This window comes from Pongo abelii, chromosome 5, assembly GCF_028885655.2.
Source record: "Pongo abelii isolate AG06213 chromosome 5, NHGRI_mPonAbe1-v2.0_pri, whole genome shotgun sequence".
NCBI lineage: Eukaryota > Metazoa > Chordata > Mammalia > Primates > Hominidae > Pongo > Pongo abelii.
This window is the reverse complement of record NC_071990.2, coordinates 35,379,911-35,405,507: the sequence shown is the minus strand read 5'-3', so window position 1 is coordinate 35,405,507 and position 25,597 is coordinate 35,379,911. Positions and strand designations below refer to the sequence as shown.

General features: G+C 43.3%; 1 protein-coding gene across 1 annotated transcript; it reads left to right on the top strand.

Moving 5' to 3' along the window:
* Nucleotides 1-1,116: 1,116 nt before the first annotated feature.
* Nucleotides 1,117-25,372, top strand: TCP11 (t-complex 11). Its single transcript, XM_009241775.4, is given in 11 exon segments — nucleotides 1,117-2,784; nucleotides 3,122-3,216; nucleotides 3,218-3,260; nucleotides 7,190-7,286; nucleotides 14,255-14,375; nucleotides 21,113-21,333; nucleotides 22,416-22,552; nucleotides 22,816-23,033; nucleotides 23,122-23,303; nucleotides 24,052-24,215; nucleotides 24,942-25,372. Coding segments are annotated over 11 exon segments (1,776 nt in total). The 5' UTR covers nucleotides 1,117-2,519; the 3' UTR covers nucleotides 25,175-25,372.
* The last annotated feature ends 225 nt before the right edge of the window (nucleotides 25,373-25,597 follow it).

Below are 25,597 nucleotides of genomic sequence, written 5' to 3'. Positions count from 1 at the left end.
CATTATCTGTTATATTTTATTGTGTACACAATAGATACCAGAGTTGAGGTGGTGTGAATTAAGAAACAGTATCTGATCAAGAGTCAAGACCTTGCTTACTGTGTGACTTTTGGTTACTCTCTGAAACCTCTTTGATCCCCAGCTTGTTCACCTTTCAAACAGTCCAATATAACACCTGCCTTGCCTACTGAATGAGATTGTGTGCAGAGCATATAGATCTGTGATGTAAAAGCATTCTGTAAATCATTACACAGAAATCAATTAACTAAGACCCCAAAGGGAAGAAGTGCATATCTCTTACTTGATCTTTCTACTCCCCTCAACCTCTAACTTTCGCTTGGTTGGTTCTGATGACTGTTAATGATAAAGATCATGAAATGCTGTACCTGGGCTGACCCTGGGAAAACTAATTTTGTCTTTCTCTGCTACCTCCTTTCCCAACTCTTCTGGCTTCGGTCCCCTCCCCACTCTCCACCCTCCCCCACCGCCCCCCCCCCCCCACTACCATGTGCTCCTGGACTGCTATTTCTTCCCACTGACCCTCCCAGACAATTTGAATATTAAGAGAATACTTAAATAGACAATTTAACATATATGAAAGAATTGTTAGAGGAATTTCAGACATCAGTAGGGAGTTTTACAGCAATGCAATTTTTGTGGGGGAAACGAACTGGTATTCTGGAAACTTTCTCCCAGAAGTAAAAATGCCAAATGGAATTCCCGATTTGCATTTTTAAAGAGAAATCAATAACCCAGCCTAAATATCTCCCTATGTAATAAGGAAGCATCATATTTCATTGAACTCTTTGCTGAAGTCATCATGCAACTTCCTCCCACTTCTGGTGGTTTTAGGGTGAAGGCTGGCCTGCTTCACAGTTGGCATCCCTGAGGGAAATAGCAGGAGAGGTCGAGGAGGAGGAAGGGGTGGGTTTGGTATGGATGAGTCTGAGATGCTCTGGATAAACAGTAACTTGGCTAGGCCACTCCCCTGGTATATGCCTGGACCTCAAGGTGGAATGGACTTTTTTTAAGCACAAATGCTCTTGGGTGTCTTTATAATTTTCCCCCTCCAAACCCAAGAGTTGTGCAAGAAACATCCACACTCCACACTAACAAGGCAAAGGTTGTTTTTGTTTTTGTTTTTTGAGACGGAGTTTTGCTCTTGTTGCCCAGTCTGGAGTGCAATGGCGTGATCTCGGCTCACCGCAACCTCTGCCTCCCAGGTTTAAGCGGTTCTCCTGCCGCAGCCTGGAGAACCGGGTTATTGAGTAGCTGGGATTACAGGCATGAGCCACCACGCCCAGCTAATTTTGTATTTTTAGTAGAGACGGGGTTTCTCCATGTTGGTCAGGCTGGTCTCAAACTCCTGACCTCAGGTGATCCACCCGCCTCGGCCTCCCAAAGCCCTGGGATTACAGGCTTGAGCCACCGCGCCCGGCCTTGTTTTGTTTTTTTGAGACAGCGTCTCGCTCTGTTGCCCAGGCTGGAGTGCAGTGGCACAATCTCAGCTCACTGCAACCACGGCCTCCCAGATTCAAGAGATTCTCCTGCCTCGGCCTCCCGAGTCGCTGGGATTACAGGCGTCTGCAACCACGCCCAGCTAATTTTTTGTCGTTTTTAGTAGAGATGGGGTTTCGCCATGTTGGCCAGGCTGGTCTCGAACTCCTTGATCTCAGGTGATTCACCTGCCTCGGCCTCCCAAAATGCTAGGATTACAAGTGTGAGCCACTGAGCCCGGCCAAGGCAAAGTTAAGAACTAATTCAACGCAGAGTTTCTTTCTTTTTTTTTTTTCTTGGAGACAGAGTCTCGCTCTGTCGCCCGGGCTGGAGTGCAGTGGCGCGATCTCGCTCACTGCAATCTGCCTCCCGGGTTCAAGCAATTCTCTGCCTCAGCCTCCCGAATAGCTGGGAATGCAGGCGCCCGCCACCACGCCTGGCTAATTTTTGTATTTTTAGTAGAGTCGGGGTTTCACCATGTTGGCCAGGCTGGACTCCAACTCCTGACAGGAGATCCGCTAGACTCAGGTGTCAGCCACCGCGCCCGGATTCTTACCGTAATACTTTCATCTTTTGTTTTGTTACTGTACACTTTTATGGTAAGAAGTCATGACAGAGTAATAAAGAGGGACGGGAGCAGGTGAAGAGGAAACGCTTCCTTTCTATTTTCTCAGGCAGGGGCACTCCAGGTCTTCACATCACTGCAAGGGCGGCACAGTAGACTTAGAGTCAAGACAGGCAAGGGCTAGAGCCCAGGAGGCGCAGGGCGACCACAGGCGGAGACCCCAGTGGGCAGAGCCTGGCCCCAGCCCTGGCGGCTCTTCTGCTTCTCCCACATGTGAGGAAAGAGCGCGGCCCCTGCGCCCCTGCGGCGGTGGCGGAGGACACGCTGTGAAACAACCCTTCTGGGTGTGGCTCGGCTTCTCGGCTGTCCAAACAGCCTGAAGAAAAGCCCCGTGCATGCTCTGGCCTCGTCTCAGCAGTTCCAGGCCATCCTTCTCGAGGGGCAGGAGCTGACCGGCATGAACCGGCCACAGCGAGCCGCTCGAGGCCTGGTTGGCTTCGAGCTCAGGAGGGACCCACGAGCCTGCCGCTTCCGGCCCTGGCGGGGGGCACGTGCCCCGCCCCGTTGCCCCGGCGACCGCGGCGGTTTGTTCTCAGACCCCGGCCTCTCCCACCGCGCGCCGCCCCAACCCGCCGCTCCGCCAGGGTGGTACGGTCCAGGCCGCCAGGCCGCGAGGCCCCCGAGCGGACGCCAGTGGATGACCCGCGGCGGGGGAGGAGGAGGTGAGGAGGTGAAGAAGAGGTGACGGCCTGGAAGCCGGAGGCGGGCCTGGGCCGGCGTTTCGGGCGAGGGGGGCACCTCGCCGCGAAGGAAGGGGCTTTCCTACGCGGTCCGCACTGCGCTGGGCTTCTGTGGCCTTAGTTTCCTCGTTGCCCCCCAGCGCTCCACTTCTGTCTCACTCTCGACTTCCGCTCCTCCACGCTCCTTTGCCCGTCTGCCCCTCAGCACCCCCAAGACCCTGAGGCCGCTACCCCCCTTCCCGCCGCCCCCAGGGACCCCCTTGGCAATTGGGGAGGCCCCTTCCCCGACGCCAGCAACACGCCTTTCTCCCTCACCCAGATACCATCAGCAAAATGCCAGACGTCGAGGAGAGTGTGCCCCCGAAGGACCCTGACGACTCAGAGGGCAGGTCCTGTAAGCCCGAAACCTCAGGACCCCCCCCAGGAAGACAAGAGCGGCCCCGAGGACCCCCCTCCCTGTAGGTCCAGCTCGGCAGTCCCTGTGGCCCCCTAGGGGGTGCTTAGTGTGGGGGGGGTCCGCAGGCCCCCCCATCCCCCGTTTTCTTTCTTCACTATCCCTCTCTTGTTTGTCCTCCGTTTCTCCCCCACCAGCCTTTACTTACAGGCCCGAGGGCAGAGGTCTTCAAAGAGTTTTTGGTTCTAGAGAAAGAAGTGACCCAAGCGTGATTACTTGAATCTGACAAGATTTGAGACTGAGTCGGTTCAAAGCCCTCTTTTGTATTGTATTTTGAATATGTAGGGGGGATTGGCAGATAGATCTGGGATTGATTTTAAAGAACCCAAATGATCCCAGACGGAAATTGGGTTTTCTCAGCGCTTTGCTGACTCAAGAAATAGTAGTGTCCTGGGCCCAGTCTCTAGCTCGGTTCTGTGGTGGGTGTTCTTTTGTGTTCTTATTGGGGCACAAGATCTTCTCCGCGCTTCGTGGTAGGTCCAGTCTCACTGGGACTCATGCTGTATTTCTCTTAATCTCCAGAGAACGTAACTGGTCATCAAACTGAAGAGCTGTCCGTGTGCAACAACTCGAGATAAAATTCTTGACTATTGAAATGCGAAAAATTAGATTGAGACTTTGCGGCTGAATTAGATTGGTTTCTCTTGTGGCCACATGGGGTCGCTGCTGGTTAACTGAATGGCACCAAAAGGCATATTGGGGGCATTTTCAACAGCTATGAACCTGATGTAGGATGAAAAATCCATTTTTTTGTACATACAATTTAAGTTTTTGAGGTGTCTATTTAAATAAGTCCATATATAAAACAACTCTCAGTAAAATGAATAATCAAATTCCTTTTTTAAAAATTTGAAATTTTGTGTATTAGGTTGACTTGGTTGTTATATTACTTGAAAATGTCTTTGTCCTTGGGATCTGGATTTTTAAAATCTATTTCGGTTAAATTTTATCTCTAATTTCTCTTTGAGCTCTCCTCATTCCTGAATTTTAGAGCTGTTTTGGAATTGCTTAGTGCTGTGTAACTTTTGAGCAACAGAAGTCTTATCAAGGCAGGCTATGAAATTTGATTTGTTGTAGTTGGAAAGTGTTTCTGTGTATATTTCCCTCCGTCCCTCAATAAGCTGCTGTAGTTCAATCCCCTTCTGAAGATTTTCTCTTAGCTCTCATTTAGCATTAGTGAATTAGCAGTGAGTCTGTTTACATATTTGATTGTGTTTTGCCATTTTGGCTGGAACTAAAAATTTCAGAGAGGCTGCAGAAATAAAGGGAACCTCAAGCATCCACTTAAGGTCCAGTTCACCTTCATGTTTACCTAAGCAGGGACTCAGTGGATTTTTGGTAAAGGTCTACAATCCCCTTAACTTTTTATTTTTAAATATCCTAAGTCTGCTGAAAAGTAAAAAATAATACAGTGAATGCCCACAGTGTTAATATTCTGCCATACTGCTTTTTCTCTCTCCCTGTATTTCCCCCTCCTGCCTTTTAAAATTACAACTTCATGACTTCTTTTAATTTTTGTTGTTGTTGATGGGTTTTTTAAATAAACTAGCTGTTTTTTGAGACGGAGTCTCTGTCATCCAGGCTGGAGTGCAATGGTGCGATCTCGGCTCACTGCAACCTCCACCTCCTGGGTTCAAGCGATTCTCCTGCCTTAGCCTCCTGAGTAGCTGGGATTATAAGCATGTGCCACCATGCCCAGCTAATTTTTGTATTTTTAGGAGAGACGGGTTTCACCATGTTGGCCAGGCTGTTCTCGAACTCCTGACCTCAGGTGATCCGCCTGCCTTAGCCTCCCAAAGTGCTGGGATTATAGGCAAGAGCCACAGCACCCGGCCTTGTCTTCTTTTAATTTTTAAATTTTTGTGGGTACATAGTAGGTATGTATATTTATCAGGTATATGGGATATTTTGATACAGGCATACAATGTGTAATAATCACATCAGGGTAAATGTGGTATACATCATCTCAAGGATTTATCCTTTGTGTTACAAACAATCCAATTATACTCTTTTAGTTATTTTAAAATGTGCAACTAAATTATTGTTGACTACAGTCATCCTGTTCTCTCAAATACTAGATCTTATTCATTCTATTTTTTGTACCCATTAACCATCTGTGCTTCCCTGCAACCTCCCAACCCCCCACCCAACTACCCTTCCCAGCCTCTGGTTATCTATCATTCTATTCTCTATCTACATGAGTTCAATTGTTTTAATTTTTAGCTCCCACAAATAAGTGAGAACATGTGAAGTTTGTCTTTCTGTGCCTGGCTTAATTCACTTAACATAATGACCTCCTGTTCCATCTGCGTTGTTGCAGATAACAAGATCTCGTGTTGCTTTTTTGTTTTTGGCTGAATAGCACTCCATTGTGTATATCTACCATTTGTCTGTTGATGGACACAGGTTGCTTCCAAATCTTGGCTATCATAAATAGTGCTGAAATAAACATGGGAGTGCAGATATCTCTTCGATAGATTGATTTCCTTTCTTTTGGGTATATACCCAACAGTGGGATTGCTGGATCATATGGTAGCTCTATTTTTAGGTGTTTGAGGAACCTCCAAACTATTCTCCATAGTGGCTGTACTAATTTACATTCCCACCAACAGTGTATGAGGGTTCCCTTTCCTCCACATCTCACCAGCATTTGTTATTGCCTAAGTTTTGGATAAAAGCCATTTTAACTGGGGTGAAATACAAAGTCATGACTACCTCTAAATATTTCATCATGTATCTAAGAACAGGGGCATTCTCCTATGTAACTTTTCTACAGTAACCTTATTTTTCCTTTTTACATTTTCAAATCTTTTTTACTATAGAAAAATTACACATTTATGAAATAGAATGACTAATACAATGAGCCCCCATTTATCCATCATCCAGCTTCAACAATGATCAACTCGTGGCCAATCTTTGTTCATCTACATCTCCTCCACATCTTGGAGCCAAATAATTTTTTGTGAAAAATCATGACGCTGCATCGAAAGAGAGTGATAAAATATGATTTATTGTATACAGCTTCATTTTATACACCAAGTAATCATCGTAACTACCATATATACCTATTATATGTGAATGTTATCAGCTGTACTATAGGTCTGCACTAAAAACTTAGAACAGTGGTTGCCAAATACTCATGCTGGTCTGTGACAAAATTCTTAGCAATATTTAGTGAAATGAAATCATAAAGGTATTGTAATGAGTTTTCCTAAAGTTAATTCGATTTAAGGGACTGCTGTTTATTTTGACAATATTTCCTTTCTGGTTTTTTTCAGAGGTTAAGCTATCTTTTCTTTGATGAAATGATGATTTTGGTGGTGGTAGATGATTTTTATTTGCTTGTTTCACTGTCCATACTAGGCAAAACAAAAAGTTGGCAAGTTGTTTTCAGTTGCTTAAAATATTTTCAGAAATTTTATTAGTCTGTGAATTCCTAAAATCTGAGAACTACCGCTTTAGAAGACCAAATGACTTTGGCACTATTCAGTAACATCTGAGTATTATCTGTAGGGAGAGTTTAGCTTTCATCATGTATAGCATCAGAGGCAGGAAAAGGAACGTGGAACCTTAATACTTAGATAAATGTTTATTTTTGCAAATTTCAAATTATTGTTTCCTTGCTGCTATAAATATGATTTTACTTTTTAAGAGAAAAGTTTTTCATCTGTTTCACTTCCTGCTTTTTTTATAAACTAGCTATTTGTCCTACCTTCCCCCAGTGTTAGACTACTATTCTGAAAGTTTCTAACACTGTCGTGGGGCATAGAGTGCAGAAAACATAAATCACTAGAATAGTTGGGTGAGTCTGTGTAAGACCAGTTTGATTAATCTAAATTTGGGGCCTACTAGATTGAGTGAATCTCTGAATAAAATAGAAATTCAGACTTGCATGGGCTCATTGTTGTCCACCATCAGTTCTTTCTGTCACAGGTCTGACAGAAACCGTTAATGAAGTTTCCAAGCTGAGCAACAAGATTGGGATGAATTGTGATTACTACATGGAAGAGAAGGTTTTACCTCCAAGCAGGTATAGACTCTTCTTCTTTCTTCATGTTGCTCATCCTGGCTTAGGTACTTAGCACTGATGGCTTCAGATCAGACTTGAAGCATTTTTATTTAATGATACAATCAGTATTTAAACTTGAGAGGTCTCAACAACTTAAACAGAAGAGTACTAAGTTGTAATCATTAGTACCAAAGAAGGCCAAGAAGCAAATGTTACTTAGCCAGCAAATAAACCAAAGCAACACTTGTTGGAATAAATAGGGTGGATTTCAGATCTCTGACAAACTTGGAGGAAGCAGCCTGTAGTACTATCTGTTGCTGCCTAACAAATTACCCCAAATTTTACCAGCTTAAAATAACATTTCATTTTTCCATTTTGGTTGTTTTTATTTTTTTGGAGGCAAGGTCTCACTCTGTTACCTAGGCAGTTATGCAGTAGTGTGGTCATGGCTCACTGCAGACTCCACCTCCTGGGCTCAAGTGATCCTCCTACCTCATTTTTCGATTTTTTTTTTTTTTTTTTTTTTAGAGATGGGGTCTCACTGTGTTGCCCAGGGTTGTCTTGAACTCCTAGGCTCAAGCAGTCCTCCTGCCTCAGCTTCCCAAAGTGCTGGGATTACAGGCATGAGCCACTGTGCCCAGCAAAATAATATTCATTATGTCACAGTTTCTGTGGATGAGAGATATGGGCATGGTTTAACTGTATACCTCAGGCTTATAGTCTCTCATGGGTTGTAGTCAGTCTGCTGACTCTTGGCCAGAGGCTCCCTCAATTTGCCACACGGAATTTACTATAGGGCAGCTATATATAATATACTATATATTATATACTAAACATGGTATATATATATATATATACTAAACATGGCAGCTGGCTTTCCTCCAAGGGAGAGAACAAGAGTGTGTGTGAGAGATGGTGCCCATGACAGAAGCCAGTCTTTTTGTTACCTAATCTCAGAAGTGACATCCCATTGTTTCTGCTACATTTTTTTTTTTTTTTTTTTTGAGACGGAGTTTTGTTCTTGTTGCCCAGGCTGGAGTGCAATGGCGCGATCTCGGCTCACTGCAACCTCTGCCTCCCGGGTTCAAGCAATTATCCTGCCTCAGCCTCCCAAGTGGCTGGGATTACAGGCATGCACCACCACGCCTAGCTAATTTTGTATTTTTAGTAGAGATGAGGTTTCTCCATGTTGGTCAGTCTGGTCTCCAAAACCCAACCTCAGGTGATCTGCCTCGGCCTCCCAAAGTGCTGGGATTACAGGCGTGAGCCACTGTACCCAGCCCGCTTCTGCTACATTCTGTTTGCTATAAATGAGTTATTAGATCCTGCCCACCCTCAAGGGGAGAGGTTTCCACAAAGATGTGAATACAGTTGGCCCTTATATCTGTGGGCTCTGCATCCCGTGGATTCAACCAACTGCATATAGAAAATATTAGAAAAATAAAAAATAATAATGAAAAAACACAAAATAATACAAAATTTAAAACCAATATGGTATAACAACTACTTACATAACATTTACATTGAATTAGATATTTAAGTAATCTAGGGATGATTTAAAGTTTATGGGGCCAGGCGCAGTGGCTCACGCCTGTAATCCTAGCACTTTGGGAGGCAAAGGCGGGTGGATCGCGAGGTCAAGAGATCAAGACCATCCTGGCCAACATGGTGAAACCCTGTCTCTACTGAGAATACAAAAATTAGCCGGGCATGGTGGTGCGAGCCTGTAGTCCCAGCTACTCGGGAGGCTGAGGCAGGAGAATCGCTTGAACCCAGGAGGCAGAGGTTGCAGTGAGCCAAGATCACACCACTGCACTCCAGCCTGGTGACAGAGCGAGACTCCCATCTCAAAACAAAACAAAACCAAAAAAAAAAAAAAAAAAAAAAAAAGCTTATGGGTGGATGTGCATAGGTTATATGCGATACTATGCCATTTTGTATCAGGGACTTGAGCATCCGTGAATTTCCGAGGGGGATCCTGGAACCAATCCCTCTTGGATACCAAGGGATGACTGTATCAGGAAGCAGATATCTTTGGGGTCATCTTGTCAGTTGCCTACCATATAGCTCCTATTAGCTACCCTTTTAAGTGGCTTCCTACTAAACAGGCACAGATAAAAGATTTTCTGTTAGTGGTGTTTTGACTCTTGGGATTTTTTTCCCCCAGCTTCATAACTCAGCTTATTTATCAAAATCTGAACTCTGTTGATAAAGAATACTTCCATACCCACATCAGGCTTTATTTTTATTATTCTTAGTTATATTGACATTGTGATAAAGAAGAACCATTCAGTTAAGTATGAATTGAATTGGCTCTGCTGGTTTATTGACAATTAAGTGGGTAAATTTCAGTGTCAGATTTTTTTTTTTTTTTTCTGAGATGAAATCTCGCTTTGTCACCAAGCTGGGATATGCAGTGGCGCGATCTCAGCTCGCTGCAACCTCAGCCTCCCGGGTTCAAGCATTTCTCTTGCCTCAGCCTCCCGAGTATCTGGGACTACAGGTGCGCGCCACCATGCCCAGTTAATTTTTGTATTTTTAGCAGAGGTGGGGTTTTATCATGTTGGCCGGGATGGTCTTGATCTCTTGACCTCGTGATCCACCTGCCTTGGCCTCCCAAAGTGCCAGGATTACAGGCGTGAGCCACCGCACCAGGCCCAGATTTTATATTTTAAAACAATTCTTGGTCAGGCACAGTGGCTCATGCCTGTAATCCCAGCACTTTGGGAGGCTGAGGTGGGAGGATCGCTTGAGGTCAAGAGTTCAAGACTAACCTAGGCAACATAGTGAGACCTCGTCTCTACAAAAAAAAAAAAAATTTTTTTAAATTAGCAAGATGTGATGGTGCACACCAGTAGTCCTAGCTATGCAGGAGACTGGGGTGGAAGGATTACTTGAGCCTGGGAGGTCAAGGCTGCAGTAAGCTGTGACAGTGCTACTGCACTCCAGCCCAGGCAACAGAGCAAGACTCTGTCTCTGAAAAAAAAGATTGTAAATATTGTATCACAGATGAGGCTGAGAAAAGAAAGAACAATTGAAAAATAAAATTGTTCTAATTTTCCACCAAAAGACAAATAATAACAACTCGTGATTCATTTGCATCCTTAAATGCTTTTGTCAGAGGGCCACTGTGGGGTATCTGTTACTAAAGGGCCTTTCTCCATCACATGTTGCTCCTCTGGTCTTCATGCTCCTTTCATTTGTTCTTGACTGATGTTAGCAAGTTTCCATGCCAGGCACAACTCTGGGAACAGGTTTTCACCAAACTCAGGTCTCTCAGCTTCTCTCTCACTGTTTAGATATGTTTGTTGCTCACAGGGGAGGAGAGAAAACTGAAACTGGGAGAATAAGGTCTGTGATAGGGTGGTGGTGAGGGAGTTGCAGGCATATGGAGGGATAGAGGGGTATGGCAGGTAGAAGAAACGAGAGAGGGAGAAATGAAGCCGGAGAAATAGTAGTATTCAGAACTGGGTTTCCGAGTATGGTGATATAAAAAATTATGTTGGGGAAAAGGCTGAAATTGTTTGAGGTTACTCATTATTGGCAGTTGGCTTTACCTTAGGTTCATAGGATGATGTTAATTACAATTGTAGGTTCCTAAGGGAAATTTCGTTCTCAGATATTCATTTACCAGGCATTTATTGAGTCCTTATTATGTCACAGGCAAAATGCTGGGTGCTAGGGATAGAGATACAGATAAGGCAGTTTTTGCTGTCAAGAAGCTTTTGTAGGGGAGACAGTTGAATAATAGAAAATGACTGATTAGACTGATAAGTTCACTTGTAGCTATGCATATATAGAGTTTAATGAGAGTGTTCAGCTACCTGTGGAAGATCAGGGAAGATTTGCCTACAGAGGAAGGTTAGGCCTATGAAGACTTGAGTCTTGGATGTTGAATAAGTGCTTTCCAGGTGGTCTCAGTGCAAAAGGTTGCACCAGGTAGTGGTGACAACATGTCAGAGGCAGAGAATGGTGGTAGAACAAGGTATGTTCTTTACAAGCGACTTGCAATGGCTGAACACAAGGTGTTACAAGGTAGAAGAAAACATATTGGAAAGAGAGGCCAGAGCAGTATGATATAAGGTAACATAAGCCATTTATCTTGCCGGTGATGGGGGAGCCCCCAAAGGACTTTAAATAAGCATTACATCATGTTGAATATGGCATCTTAGAAAAAGCATTGTTTTTAGAGTGAATTGGTGGCAGTGTGGAAAACAGATTATAAAGGAACAAGACTAGAGGCAGGGAGACTAGTTAATTGTAAGAGATGATGGTAGAAGGGGGCCGGGCACAGTGGTTCATCCCTGTAATCCCAGCACTTTGGGAGGCCGAGGTGAGTGGATCACTTGCAGCTAGGAGTTGGAGACCAGCCTGGCCAACATGGCAAAACTCTGTCTGTACTAAACATTTTTAAAAAATGAGGCAGCTGTAAACCCCACTGCTCAGGAGGACTTTTCCAGGAAGTCATATTGTTGGAATCATACAGTATGGACCCTGTTCCGATTAGTTGTTTCACTTAGTAATTTCATTTAAGTTTCCTTTATGTTTTTTTGTGGCTTGATGGCTTATTTTTCTTTTCTTTTTCGTTGTGTTTTTTTGTTTGTTTGTTTGTTTTTGAGATGGAGTTTTGCTGTGTCACCCAGGCTGGAGTGCAGTGGCACAATCTCAGCTGCAACCTCCGCCTCTCGGTTTCAAGTGATTCTCTTGCCTCAGCCTCCGGAGTAGCTGGGATTATAGGCATGTGCCACCACGCCCTGCTAATATTTGTATTTTTAGTAGAGACGGGGTTTCGCCATATTGGCCAGGCTGGTCTTGAACTCCTGGCCTCAAGTGATCGCCTGCCTCGGCCTCCCAAAGTGCTGGGATTACAGGCATGAGCCACCGCGCCCGGCCTTCTTTTTGTTTTGAGATGGAGTCTCGCTCTGTTGCCCAGGCTGGAGTGTAGTGGCGCAATCTTGGCTCACTGCAACCTCTGCCTCCTGGGTTCAAGCGATTCTCCTGCCTCAGCCTCCTGAGTAGCTGGGATTACAGGCATACACCACTACACCCAGCTAATTTTTGTATTTTTAGTAGAGATGGGTTTTCACCATGTTGGCCAGGCTGGTCTTGAACCCCTGACCTCAAGTGATCCACCTGCCTCAGCCTCCCAAACCATTTTTTTATCATTGAATGATATTCCATTTTATGGACAGTTTATTTATCAGTTGAAGGACATTTTTGTTGCTTCTAAGTTTTGGCACTTATGAATAAAGCTGCTATAAACATTTGCGTGCAGATTTTCGTGTGAACATAAGCTTTCATCTCATTTTGGTATATACCCAGGAGCGTGATAGCCAGATCATATATAAGAGTATATTTACTTTTGTAAGAAACTGCCCAGCTGCCTTCCAAACTGGTACCATTTACATCTGACCAGCAGTGAATGTGAGTTCCTATTTCTCTATATCCTGGTCAGCCATTAGTGTTGTCAGTTTTCTGATTTTGGCCATTCTAATAGGTGTCATATAGCGGCGTCTTTTTTTTTCTTTTTGTTTTAATTTGCAACTCCCAAATGACAAATGATGTTGAGTGTCTTCTCATATACTTATTTGCCATCTGAACATCCTCTTTGGTGAGATGTCTGTTAGGGTCTTTGGCCTATTTTTTAATGGTTGTTCATTTTCTTATTGTTGCGTTTTAAGAGTTCTTTGTATGTTTTGGATACATATCCTTATCAGATATGTATTTTTCAAAGATTGTTTCCTAGTGTGTGTCTTGTTTTTTTGTTCTCTTAACAGTGTCTTTCACAGAGCAGAAGTTTTTAATTTTAATGAAGTCCAACTTAGCAATTTTTTCTTTTGTGGATTATGTTTTTGGCATTGTATCTAAAAGGTCATCACCAAACTCAAGGTTACCTAGATTTCCTCCTATGTTATCTTCTACAAGTTTTACAGTTTTGTATTTTACAAGTAGGTCTGTGATCCATTTTGAATTAACTTTTGTGAAGGGTTTAAGGCTTGTGTTTAGATTCTTTATTTTTTTGTATTTAGATATCTAGTTGAAAGACTCTCATTTGTTGAAAGACTCTCATTTCTAAATTGAATTGCCTTGGCTGGGTGCAGTGGCTCATGTCTGTAATCTCAGCACTTTGGAAGGCAGAGGCAAGTGGATTTCTTGAGCCCTGGAGTTCAAGACCAGCCCCAGCAACATAGCGGGACCCCCATCTCTACTAAAAATAAAAAAAAAAATTAGCTGGCACGGTGGCTCATGCCTGTGGTCCCAGCTACTCAGGAGGCAGGGGCAAGAGGTTTGCTTGCGCCTGGGAGGTTGAGGCTTCAGTGAGCCTTGATTGTGCCATCGCATTCCAACCTGAGCAACAGAGTGAGACCCTGTCTCAAAAAATAAAATAAAACAAATTTCCTTTGCTCCTTGTATTTTTTTCAAGGTGAAAAAAAAGACTTCTTTCTGGCTTCCATTACTATATAGATGGTAGTGCCACTGAAATTGGGAATACAAGAGGAGCAGGTTTGGAGGAGGAAGATAATGAATTTAGTTTTAGATAAGCTGATTTGGAAATATCTGTGGACCTTTGGTATTTTCAAAGAAGCAATATCTTTTCCTAGATTTCAGGAGTATAAGAAAATGAAAGATCATTTAGCTCAATGCTGTGTGTATACACAAATGGAAATCAAGTTACATATCTAGGCTAGATGCACAGTCAGTGCTAAAAGTCAGCCTGACTTCTCTCCATTCAGGGTTCTTTCTACTGCAGAGAGAGGGCTGCTCTGGAACCATAAGGAGCCCTTCTGAGAGGTTTTGCCATTGCCCTTGAAATACAAATCTAACCCTAGCTTGTTCAACTCTGCTGCAGTTCCAACATAGTTCCTGGCCTTTCCCTGTTATTATAATGGCCTTTTACCATATCAAATTCAGTTTGGGGTTTAGGAGGTTATGACGCTGTAACTGTTTTTGGGTTGAGAGAGTAATCTGCTCATTTAACCCTCTTATAGTCTGGAAGGCAAGGTCAAGGAGACAGTGCACAATGCCTTTTGGGACCATCTTAAAGAGCAACTATCAGCAACTCCCCCTGACTTCAGTTGTGCTCTTGAACTTCTGAAAGAAATTAAAGAGGTGAGTGACCTTCCATTTGTAAATGTAAAGTTTCTAGACATCTCTAGCTCATTGGAGTGTCAGTGGCTAGCAAATCTTAACTGAACATGGTCCATGAATCAGTCAGAGACTAAGCAATAGACAGAAATCATACAGTAATTTTAGCAGGGAGGGTTTAATATAAAAATTATTGTAACAGAATAGGAGAAATGAGGGCTTGGCTAGTAAGAGTAAGGAAAACTAAAGAATCCTTGAATATCAGATAAAAGGGCATCTATCATACCCTTAGGGCTGAGAGAGGCCAACCAAGGACCTCATTTGAGAGGGCATAGCTATGCCATGAGAAGTTACTGGCCTATGTATGCTGCTGACCACAGTGCACTGCAGGAGCCAAGCACTGGAGAAGCTATTCATGCTGCAGGAGCCAAGTACTGTAGGAGCCTGCCGAGTGAACATACCAGAACCAGGAATAAAAGCTCTTGCCTTTGCAATGTCTTTCTAGTATGTGGCAGACATACCGTAAGGTGACCCACAATGTTCTGCACCCTTGTATAATCTTCTCCCCTTGAGTGGATGAGATTTGCAACTTCTAAGCAGTACGGCAAAAGTGATGGGATATAACTCCCATGATTACATTTCATCATGTAATACTCTGTCTTAGGAGACTGGAGGGAGAGATTCGCCTGCTGGCCCTGAAGAAGCAAACAGCTGTGTTGTGAACTGCCTATCGAGAGGGCCACATAGCAAGGAGCTGCAGGTGGCTTCTAGGACCTGGGGTTAGCATCCAGACAATAGCCAGTAAGAAGCTGGGGCCCTCAAGTGTACAGTTGTGAGGAAATGAATTCTGCCAACAATCTGAATGAGCTTGGAAACAGAATCTTCCCCAGTCATGTTTCCAAATGAGAATGCAGCCCAGCTAACACTTTGCTGGCAGGCTTGTGAGACCCTGAACAGAGGACCCAGCTAAACTGCATATGTACTTCTGACCCACAGTAACTGAGATAATAAATGTGTGTTGTTATAAGCTGCTAGGATTATGGCAGTATGTTATACAGCACAGAAAACTAAATAACACCTTCTGCCGGTGAAGCTTAAAGTGTGCTATCTGGCAAAGGAAAGATATGGAAAGGACTTAGTTCCATTTTCACAGAGCAAAGAACAGTGGATTCGGCTCTGTGAGGCAATATATTGATAAATGGCACAGTCCACCCCTTTGGCTACTCAGTTTCCACATGCACTCTTCTATACACATTTGAATTCCTGAAAAGAACTCTTACAAGACAGATAGCTACTTATTATTTATCCTCCCCCGCAAATGAGGAGACATGGCCCAAATAGTTATTGTATCCATCACTGGCCTCTCCTCAAATTCAGCCAGTTTCACTAAATATTCTGTTACCTAAAGGCTAAATCATAAAATTAACTTCTAACAACTTGTATATAAAATAACAATGGAAAGAAAGAGGAAGAACAAAATGTTGGCATATATAAATAAACATACATATAATAACAAAGATAAAATTTATAGTCCTTGTTTCCATAACTGGTCATAAGGCTATAGTTGTTATCTATGGCTTCCTTCTTCCACTATTCATTCATTCCATATTTCCCTTGTCCTTGGCCAGAACTTCAGCTAGTTGGGGTTCTTTATCTGGTTTAGTGACCCAAACCTTCATTGCCAAAGAGTCTGAGACATTTTGCTTTGTTTGCTGTGGTTTTCCATTAACCTTTAATATTGAGCTTGGAAGTACTAAGAGGCAACTCAGAGAATCTCCTGAGTTTCAGGCATAGTCTTTCTTACCCCCATGGTGTGGCCACAATCCAATTTCTCATTGGTACTCAGGAGGAAGTACTGCATCCAGTACAGTAACTCCTTTTTTTACCCTTTTGGTTCAGTGGTATAAGGAGCCCCCAATGGCCAGTTTCATCTTCTGTTTCACTGGAACCAATGCAAGTATTTCACACAAATTAGCAGACCTCAAAAGTTGGCAGGATGGGAAACAAAAATCCTGCAAGTCGATTATCAGGTGTGCTAGTAAGAGGAAGCAGTTCTACTTCTGCTGCTTGATTCCTGGACCACATGTATTCTGGCATTAGGGGACAGCATCATAGAATGGTCTTTGAAGGCACAGTGGCTCACACCTGTAATCTCAACACTCTGGGAGGCTGAGGTGGTCAGAATGCTCGAGTCTAGGAATTTGAGGCCAGCTTGGGCAATGTGGTGAAACCTATCTCTACAAAAAAATAGAAAAATTAACCAGGTATGGTGGTACATGCCTGTATTCCCAGCTACTCAGGAGACTGACATGGAAGGATTGCTTGAGCCTGGGAGGCAGAGGTTGCAGTGAGCCATGATTGTATCACTGTGCCCCAGCCTGGGCAACAGAGCAAAACCCTGTCTCAAAAAAAAAAAAAAAAAAAAAAAAATTAGTCTTTGATTCAAAGCGTATATTGTATCCTGTAAGACCAATTCCCTTCCTTTCAGGTATTGTTGCTCACCTAATGCTGTAATTGAGTCTAAAATAAGCCATTCTACTTTTTAGTTAGGGCCAGCTGATTCTCAGTGAAAGCTTTTTGGTCAGACCAGTTAATTTAGTAGGTATGAATTCACTGCATTTCATTTGCTGTGAAATGAGTTCCTTGAGCAGATGCAATGCAATGGAGTAGGCAAAGACCCAGGACAGCTGATAAGGCATTCTGTGATTATGTGGATGCTGGTACTGACAGAAGCATGGCAAACAGGGAAGACAGCTCCATATCCAGAATATGTGTCTATCCCAGTAAGGATGAATCTCGCCCTCTCTAAACTGTTAGAGGTCCAGTGAAATCATCTACCATAAGATGGCTGGCTGATCCTCCCTGGGGAATGGGCCATATTGGGGGCTTTAAAAATTTATTTAATTTTTTTTAGGATTTGTTTTTGTTGTGGCAAAATATTCATAACAAAATTTACTATTTTTTAGTGTTACAATTCACTGGCATTAAGTATATTTACAATATAACCATCACCACTATCCATTTCCAGAACTTTTGAATCTTCCCTAACAGAAATTTTGTACTCATTAAAGAATAATTTCCCTTTCCCCTCTCCCACTAGCACCTGTACTTTCTGTCTCTATGAATTTGACTACTCTAGGTACTTATAAATGGAATACAATATTTGTCCTTTTAGTTTTGGACTTGTTTAACTTAGTGTAATGTTTTAAAGGTTCATCCATATTGTAGCATATATCAGAATGTAATTCCTTTTTATGGCTGAATAATATTCTTATTATATGGATAGAATACATTTTGTTCATACATCCGTTGATGGACGTTTAGGTTCTTTATGCCTTTTGGCTGTTGTAAATAATGCTGCTGTAAACATTGTGTACAAGTATATATTTGAGTCCCTGCTTTTAATTTTTCTGGGTATATACCTAAAGTTGGAATTGCTGGATCCTATGGTAATTCTATGTTTAACTTTTTGAGGAACTGCCAAACTGTTTTCTGTTGTAGCCACACCATTTTATATTCCTACCAGCAATGTACCAGGGTTCCAATTTCTCCACATCCTTGCCAGCATTTGCTGTTTTCCATTATTGGTAATGGCCATTCTAATGGGTGTGAAGTGTTATCTCATTGACTTGCATTTCTCTTAATGGCTAGTGATATTGAGCATCTATTCATGTGTTTGTTGGCTATTTGTACATATTCTTCAAAGAAATGTTTATCTCAGGTACTTTGTCCATTTTTAAATTGGATTGTCTTTTATTGAATTTTATGCTTTTGGTGTCAAATCCTGCCAAATCCTAGATCATGAATATTTACACCTATGTTTTTTCCTAAGAGTTTTGTAGTTTTAGCTCTTATGTTTAGGTCCTTTTTTTCTTTTTTCTTTTTTTTTTTTTTTTTTTTGAGACAGAGTCTTGCTCTGTCACCCAGGCTGGAGTGCAATGGTGCGATCTTGGCTGACTGCAATCTCTGCCTCCCCAGTTCAAGCTATTCTCTCACCTCAGCCTCCCAAGTAGTAGCTGGATTACAAGTGTGCACTATCACGCCCTGCTAATTTTTAGTATTTTTAGTAGAGACAGGGTTTCACCATTTTGCCCAGGCTGGTCTCAAACTCCTGACCTCAGGTGATCCGCCTGCCTCGACCTCCCAAAGTGCTGGGATTAGAGACATGAGCCACTACCATTTTGAATTAATATATATATATTTTTTATTATACTTTAAGTTTTAGGGTACATGTGCACAACTGAATTAATATTTTTATATGGGGGTAAGGTAAAGGTCCAACTTTGTTCTTTTGCATGTGGATATCCTGTTTTCCCAGCACCATTTGTTGAAAAGACTGTCCTTTCCCCATTGGTTCTTGGCATTGTTGTTGAAAATCATTTGACCATATATATCCAGGTTTTATTTATCAGCTCTCTATTCTTTTGGTCTGTGTATCTGTTCTTATTACCAGTATATGCTTGGTCTCTTATAAGCCATTTTCATTTGATAATAGATTGCTGCTGTGCATGTCCAGTCTTGTAGCTACGTAAGTTAGACAATACCTAGTTCCTGATGGGAAGCTTAGGCCACATGGTTACCCAGTGTTCTATAGTAAGGTGTTTACTTTCTACCAAGGCCCAGGAAGTTTCTCAAAAGGTGAATAATTATCAGTAAAGAAGGAATAGATTTGCTCCCAATTCCTAAAGGTCCATGTGTGGTTCTCTTATTGGTGCATGCAAGACATTCTGTACAGCACCCTTATTTGCTATGGACACTTAAAGTGTCATTGGATCTGCAGGACCATAAGGCCCAAATGGTAGAGTGGCTTGTACTATAGTCTAAACTTGCTGCAGAGCCTACTCTTGCTCTAGTTAGTTAGCACTCCCCCATCCCCCACGACATATGGGTAACCTTGAGTGATTCTAAATAAATCAGAATCACTCAAATGAATGTCAAAGTAGCAAACACAGATGTGGTGCATGTTGCTTCAAAAATCCAAAAAGGGGCTGGCTGTGGTGGCTCAGGCCTGTAATTCTAGCACTTTGAGAGGCCAAGGAGGGTAAGTTGCTTGAGCCCAAGAGTTCAAGACAAGCATGGACAACACAGCGAGACCTCCATCTCTAGAAAAAAAAAAAATCTTTTTAATTAGCTGGGCATGGTGGTCATACCTGTAGTTCCAGCTACTTAGGAGGTTGAGGTGGGAGGATCACTTGAGCCCAGGAGGTTGAGGCTGCAGTGAGCTGTGATCATGCTACTACACTCCAGCCTGGGCAACAGAGTGAGAATCTGTCTCAAAAGAATCCAAAAAGGAGGACCAGGTGTAGTGGCTTATGATTATAATCCCAGCACTTTGGGAGGCCAAGGCAGGAGGATAGCTTGAGACCAGGAATTTGAGGCCAGCCTGGCAACATAGTGAGACCCTGCCTCTCCAAAAAAAAAAAAAAAAAAAGAAAGAAAGAAAGAAAACTAAGCTGGACATGGTGACATGTGCCTGTAATCCTAGCTACTCAGGAGGCTGAGGTGGGAGGATCACTTGGGCTCAAGAGTTGGAGGCCATGATCATGCCACTGCACTTCAGCCTGAGCAACAGATTGAAACTCTGTCTCAAAAGAAAAAAAAATTCTAAAAGGCCTACTAAGCGTTATGCCTTTTTTTTTAATGGTGGGTGGTTCAGGTACAGCAATTTGTCCTTCACCTTGGAGGGTATCACTTGAAAAGCTCCTGAACACTGAAACTCTAGAAACTATACTGAGGTGACAGGCCCCTGAATTTTTGTGGAGATCATCTGCTATCCTCAAGTTTGCATGTGTTTAAGGCATCTAAAGTACTTGAAACTTGCTGGTCATCAAACCTCACTCATGGTACCAACTTTTTACCAGTCAGAGTCCAATCAAGAGGCAGAAACCATGCAGTAATTTGAACAAAGAAGCTTCCACAATGCAGGAGCTTGCTGAGAGGAGCATACCAGAGCCAAGAAGGAAGGCCCTTTTCTCTTGCAGTTTCTTTTTACCACCCTCTTTAGACAAAATCTAACATTGTGCCAGCTAGCAAAGGAAAAATAATTCAAGGGCTCAGCTCCATTTTTGTAGAGTAGGCACTGAAGGGTAGATTTGGAGCTGAGAGGCTCCAAATTGGTAACTGGCAGAGTTTGGCAATTAAAGTAGATAGTATAGAGCAACTTTGATTTTATTTGTTTAACATGAAGGTAAACAGTTGAGATCTTGCTATGACAACACCATATTCTATTCAATTAAATATTCATTGAATCCTATACCCTAGGCCCCCACCATGTCCTATGTGTTACAGAGGCAGGGGATGAATAAGAGTCCCTGTTTACCACGAACTTATTTTGGGGGTTAATAGGCTATTTCAGTGACTTGCAACAGCTCCTATGCCTATTTCATCCTTGCCCTTTGAAGTAAAATAATCTAAAAAATGCCTCCCTTTTAAAGTTAAGAGACCTCATCACCATGTGATGGTGGGTATTTTATATTTGTTGTACCCTGTATGTCTTTTTACCACACTCCTTGATTTTATTCATCTCTATATCTCATTCTGCCTAGAAAATGATACACTATTCCTGTAATTGATCCCCTTGATCCTTGAATTATCATTGGCCTCTAAACAAAGATAAATAATATTCCATGGGAAATTTAGGGACCCAACTTCTTGATCCTTAAAAAACATAGGCTGGTATGTCTTTAGCCAAAGGTGTTGCCCATTGGATAAAGTTTGGGGATCTAAACAGATCAACTCCTTTGACTTTCTTTCCTGGGCAGATCTTGCTATCACTGCTATTACCACGCCAGAACCGCCTGAGAATTGAGATTGAAGAAGCTCTGGACATGGACTTGCTCAAGCAGGAGGCAGAACATGGGGCCCTGAAAGTCCTCTCTCTCTCTAAGTATGTTCTCAACACGATGGCTTTGCTGTGTGCACCAGTTCGAGATGAAGCGCTGCAGAAACTAGAAAACATTACGGATCCTGTTTGGCTACTGAGGTATGAAACTTGGTACTGCCCCCAAAAACCTGCTTTAGCCCCTGAGCCAGGAAAAGCTGGGCCAGACCTAGATTATAGCCATTGTCTTGACCAGCTCTTCCCTGCTAAAGACCTGACTAACACCCTTTTTCTCCCCTCTGGTCAATTCACTCTTCTTTTCCAAAGATGGCCCCACAGGGCCTTTTGGTTATCCTTAGCTTGATTGGGCCCCCCCTCTGTAATACCATAAGACACTACATACTTCTTTCTTTTAAGGAGTTAAAACTTGCCTTTCCCAGGTTTTCTTTTTTTTTTTTTTCTTTCTTTTTTTTTTTTTTTGAAACTGAGTTTCACTCTTGTTGCCCAGGTACAGCGGTGAGATCTCAGCTCACTGCAACCTCTGCCTCCTGGGTTCAAGCGATTCTCCTGCCTCATCCTCCCGAGTAGCTGGGATTACAGGTGCACACCACCACACCTGGCTAACTTTTGTATTTTCAGTAGAAACAAAGTTTCGCCATGTTGGCCAGGCTGGTCTCGAACTCCTGACCTCAGGTGATTCACCCACCTCGGCCTCCCAAAGTGCTGGGATTACAGGCATGTGCCACCATGCCCAGCCCTCAGGCCCTTTCCCAGGTTTTCTCTTCTTCCAGTTCACACGCTATGAGGAGACAGTGATGAGTGGTCATCCATATTTCACAGCTCTAGGAACCAAGACCCAGAAAGTTAAAAAAAAAAAAAAAAAAAAGCAGTTGGTCCAATGAGTCAGAAATAGCATCACCTATAATCCTACTTCCTGAAGAGAATTGTTAGCATGCTGGTGTATTTCTTTCCACTGACTACCCTTTTTAAGAAGCAACAGAATGACCATAGTGAAGGAGATCTAGACTGAAGGCTTCAAGGTCCAGAGACTTAGCTGTTCCCAATTCTGCCACTGACTCACCCTGGGTATTGGGTTCTGGGCCACATGTCATCTTCTGAAAATGTAGGAGATAAGACTAAATTAGTCTTAAGGCCCCTCCTAACTCTAAAATACAGTGATTTAATGACTCCTTGGGTGGGTTTCTAGCTTACTAGTATAAATATTCTCTTTCCCCCTGTGTCAGAGGGATCTTCCAGGTTCTGGGCCTGATGAAAATGGACATGGTGAACTACACTATCCAGAGCCTTCAACCCCACCTGCAGGAACATTCCATTCAGTATGAACGGGCTAAATTCCAGGAACTCCTCAATAAGCAGCCTAGTATGTATATAATGTGAGGGCAGGAGTGGGAAAGGTATTACCTTGGGTCTGACTTTTATAATGTTAGAGAGTACTCTATCTCTTTTTAGGAATAGAAAGTTGCTTATTAGGTGAGGGGAGGGAGAAGGAACATTTATCTAAGACAGAAAGACCCTCAAAGCATTTATTTATTGATCAGGAGTATATCTTGAAAAGAACCTTGGTCTTGAAGCCTCAGAGATGAAGATGCTAAAGATGCTTACACACTCCCTTACCTGTCATAGGTCTCCTTAATCACACCACCAAATGGCTGACCCAAGCAGCAGCAGACCTCACCATGTCACCTCCAACTTGCCCAGACACTTCTGACTCCTCCAGTGTGGCTGGTCCCTCTCCCAGTGAGGCAGTCAACAACCCAGAGCCCCTCAGCCCCACAATGGTGCTGTGTCAGGGCTTCTTGAACCTCCTTCTCTGGGACCTTGAAAATGAAGAGTTCCCTGAGGTAGGAATGTCTGGGGGCATTGCCTTGTTTTGTATTCAGGGCTTGCATCAGGACTTCCCCTGACAGCCTGTTCTTCCCTGGTTCCCAGACCCTGCTGATGGACAGAACCCGGCTGCAGGAGCTGAAGTCCCAGTTGCACCAGTTAACCATCATGGCCTCAGTCTTGCTGGTGGCCAGTAGTTTCTCTGGCAGTGTTTTGTTTGGCTCACCCCAATTTGTAGATAAACTGAAACGTATAACCAAATCCTTGTTGGAAGACTTTCACTCCAGGTGAGCTGCATGGTTATTTTTTAGAGTAGAGAACATAGGCAGGTAATGAACAATTGCTTACTGTCTACCACAAACCACAGAAAGGCCCTGTGGAACCATCTACAAAGATTGTTGGTTTCTTTCCATAAGTGGTCATGAGGCTGTAACAAAAAAAAACCTTTCTTCCAAAAAGGGCGTGGAAGATAGTTTGCTGCAAAAGGGTCATTATCTAGCTGAGCAGTGACTGTGGGCTGGTATCATCACATATATCCAGGACTTGGTCAGTCGGTCAGCAATATTTATTGAACATCCCGCTGTGTGCAGGCCATCACACCAAAGGAAAAAGAGGAATCAGAAGGCCAGGTTGTAGTTATAACTGATGAGGTGGGATAGATGATTCTGGAAAATGCCTAAGAAAGTCTTAAACATGTATATATAGAAATAAAGTCCCTGGGACTAAAGAATGCTGAGTGGATTCAAGAGCACAACTAAACACTTTTCCAGAGTTGATTTTATCATTTACCTTGTTTGCTAAGAAGTAGAACACAGCGCCACATATAGAGAATAGCTGGTGTCTTGAGGGTTACAGTGAGGACATTGTACCTACCCACTGGGCCCTATAGCCTGCCAGGGGCTAGGGTTTAGGGGTGGAGAGGATGGCTGACATTCTCCCTCAAGTGAGCCTGGCATCTGGTATACAGCATGCTGGGCCCTGGGCCTATGCCAGGGTTACCTGGTGGGTACCAGCTTGCTTGCTTTCATGGTCTAGGCCTGAGGAAGCTATAATGACTGTGAGTGAACAGGTATCTCAGGAAATCCATCAAAGCCTCAAGAATATGGGCCTTGTTGCTCTAAGCAGTGACAATACAGCATCTCTAATGGGACAGCTCCAGAACATTGCCAAGAAGGAGAACTGTGTCCACAGTGTTATTGGTGAGTATGCTTGTGGGGTAGTAAGAATGGTGAGGGAAGAGATAGATCCCAACCCTGGAACCCCAACCTTTAACAACATGAAGCATGGTCATTAGGTACGTCATTGTTTAGCCTTGATTTTTTTCAAAATGCTGGGTTGAAATCATATCCGTCTCAGTTTAAAGACCAACTGTGGTTCTCAGGATGATTTGCACCCAGAAATTCATGACTTCTAGGTGTGGGATATGTCCAGCCGACCTGGTTAAGTCACTTGGGCCTACAGGTCATTCTCTGATGGCACCCAAGAAATCTGACATTCCCCCATCTCCCAACAAGAAACTAATGCTGAATTTAGCTAGAAGACATGTTCCTATAGTGGGGAATCTCCTACCCTCATGCTGGAGTGGAGGCCATGAACTTGGCCAGCTTGCTCCTAACCTTAGCCGTCTGAAGGATCAGTCTAAGTTCCTCCTGTTATGTCAAACACTCACTAGGATCTAACTGATGGCTACTTAAACAATCTTTTGAATAGTCTGAAATTTACTAACACACTAGTTTTTTATATTTGTCCTTGAGAGCAAGATAGCAGCCCCCTTTCCAAGCAAAACAAATTTCATTATCTATAGGTAAGTGGACAGGTTGGTACATATCTGTTAACTTAGAACATGGGTGAGTAGAGTGCAGGGGGAGTTTTCTCCCTGAAATCTGTTTGCCTTTTCCCTCATCACTGTCTTTTCCTGCTCACAGATCAGCGGATCCATTTGTTTCTCAAATGCTGTTTGGTTCTTGGTGTGCAGCGGTCTCTGTTAGACCTTCCTGGAGGCCTTACTCTCATTGAAGCAGAACTGGCAGAACTGGGCCAAAAGTTTGTCAACTTGACACATCATAATCAGCAGGTGTTTGGTCCCTACTACACTGAGATCCTAAAAACCCTCATTTCCCCAGCCCAGGCACTGGAAACAAAAGTGGAGTCTGTTTGATAGCATCGGCTCAGAGCCCTGGTACCCTGGACCCAAGAGGAGGCTCATCATCTTCCTGGAGTAACATCACCAGTGACCAGCAGACAGTGAGCTTCTATCCCAGGCCCTGCAGCCAGTACACCAAGGCTGTAGGGATCAAGCATGTAAACACCAGCTGGCCCATACCCATTCACTAATAAACTTCTTAAGTGCAAGAAATCCTCCATTTTTCCTGTGCTGCAGCTGAGGCCAAGCCCTATGACTTCAGCTCTCAACTAGTTGAAAAGCCAGCAAGCCCTCAGTTTTCCCCTCTCTGGCTATGTGTACCTTTCAACATATAGAGCTGAGCAGCCAAGACACCCAGGTGCTAGCATTATTTTCATTAAGGGTAAAGCATTACTCCCGGGGAGCTCTTAGAACTCTGGAATTATCCAAATTGTGAAT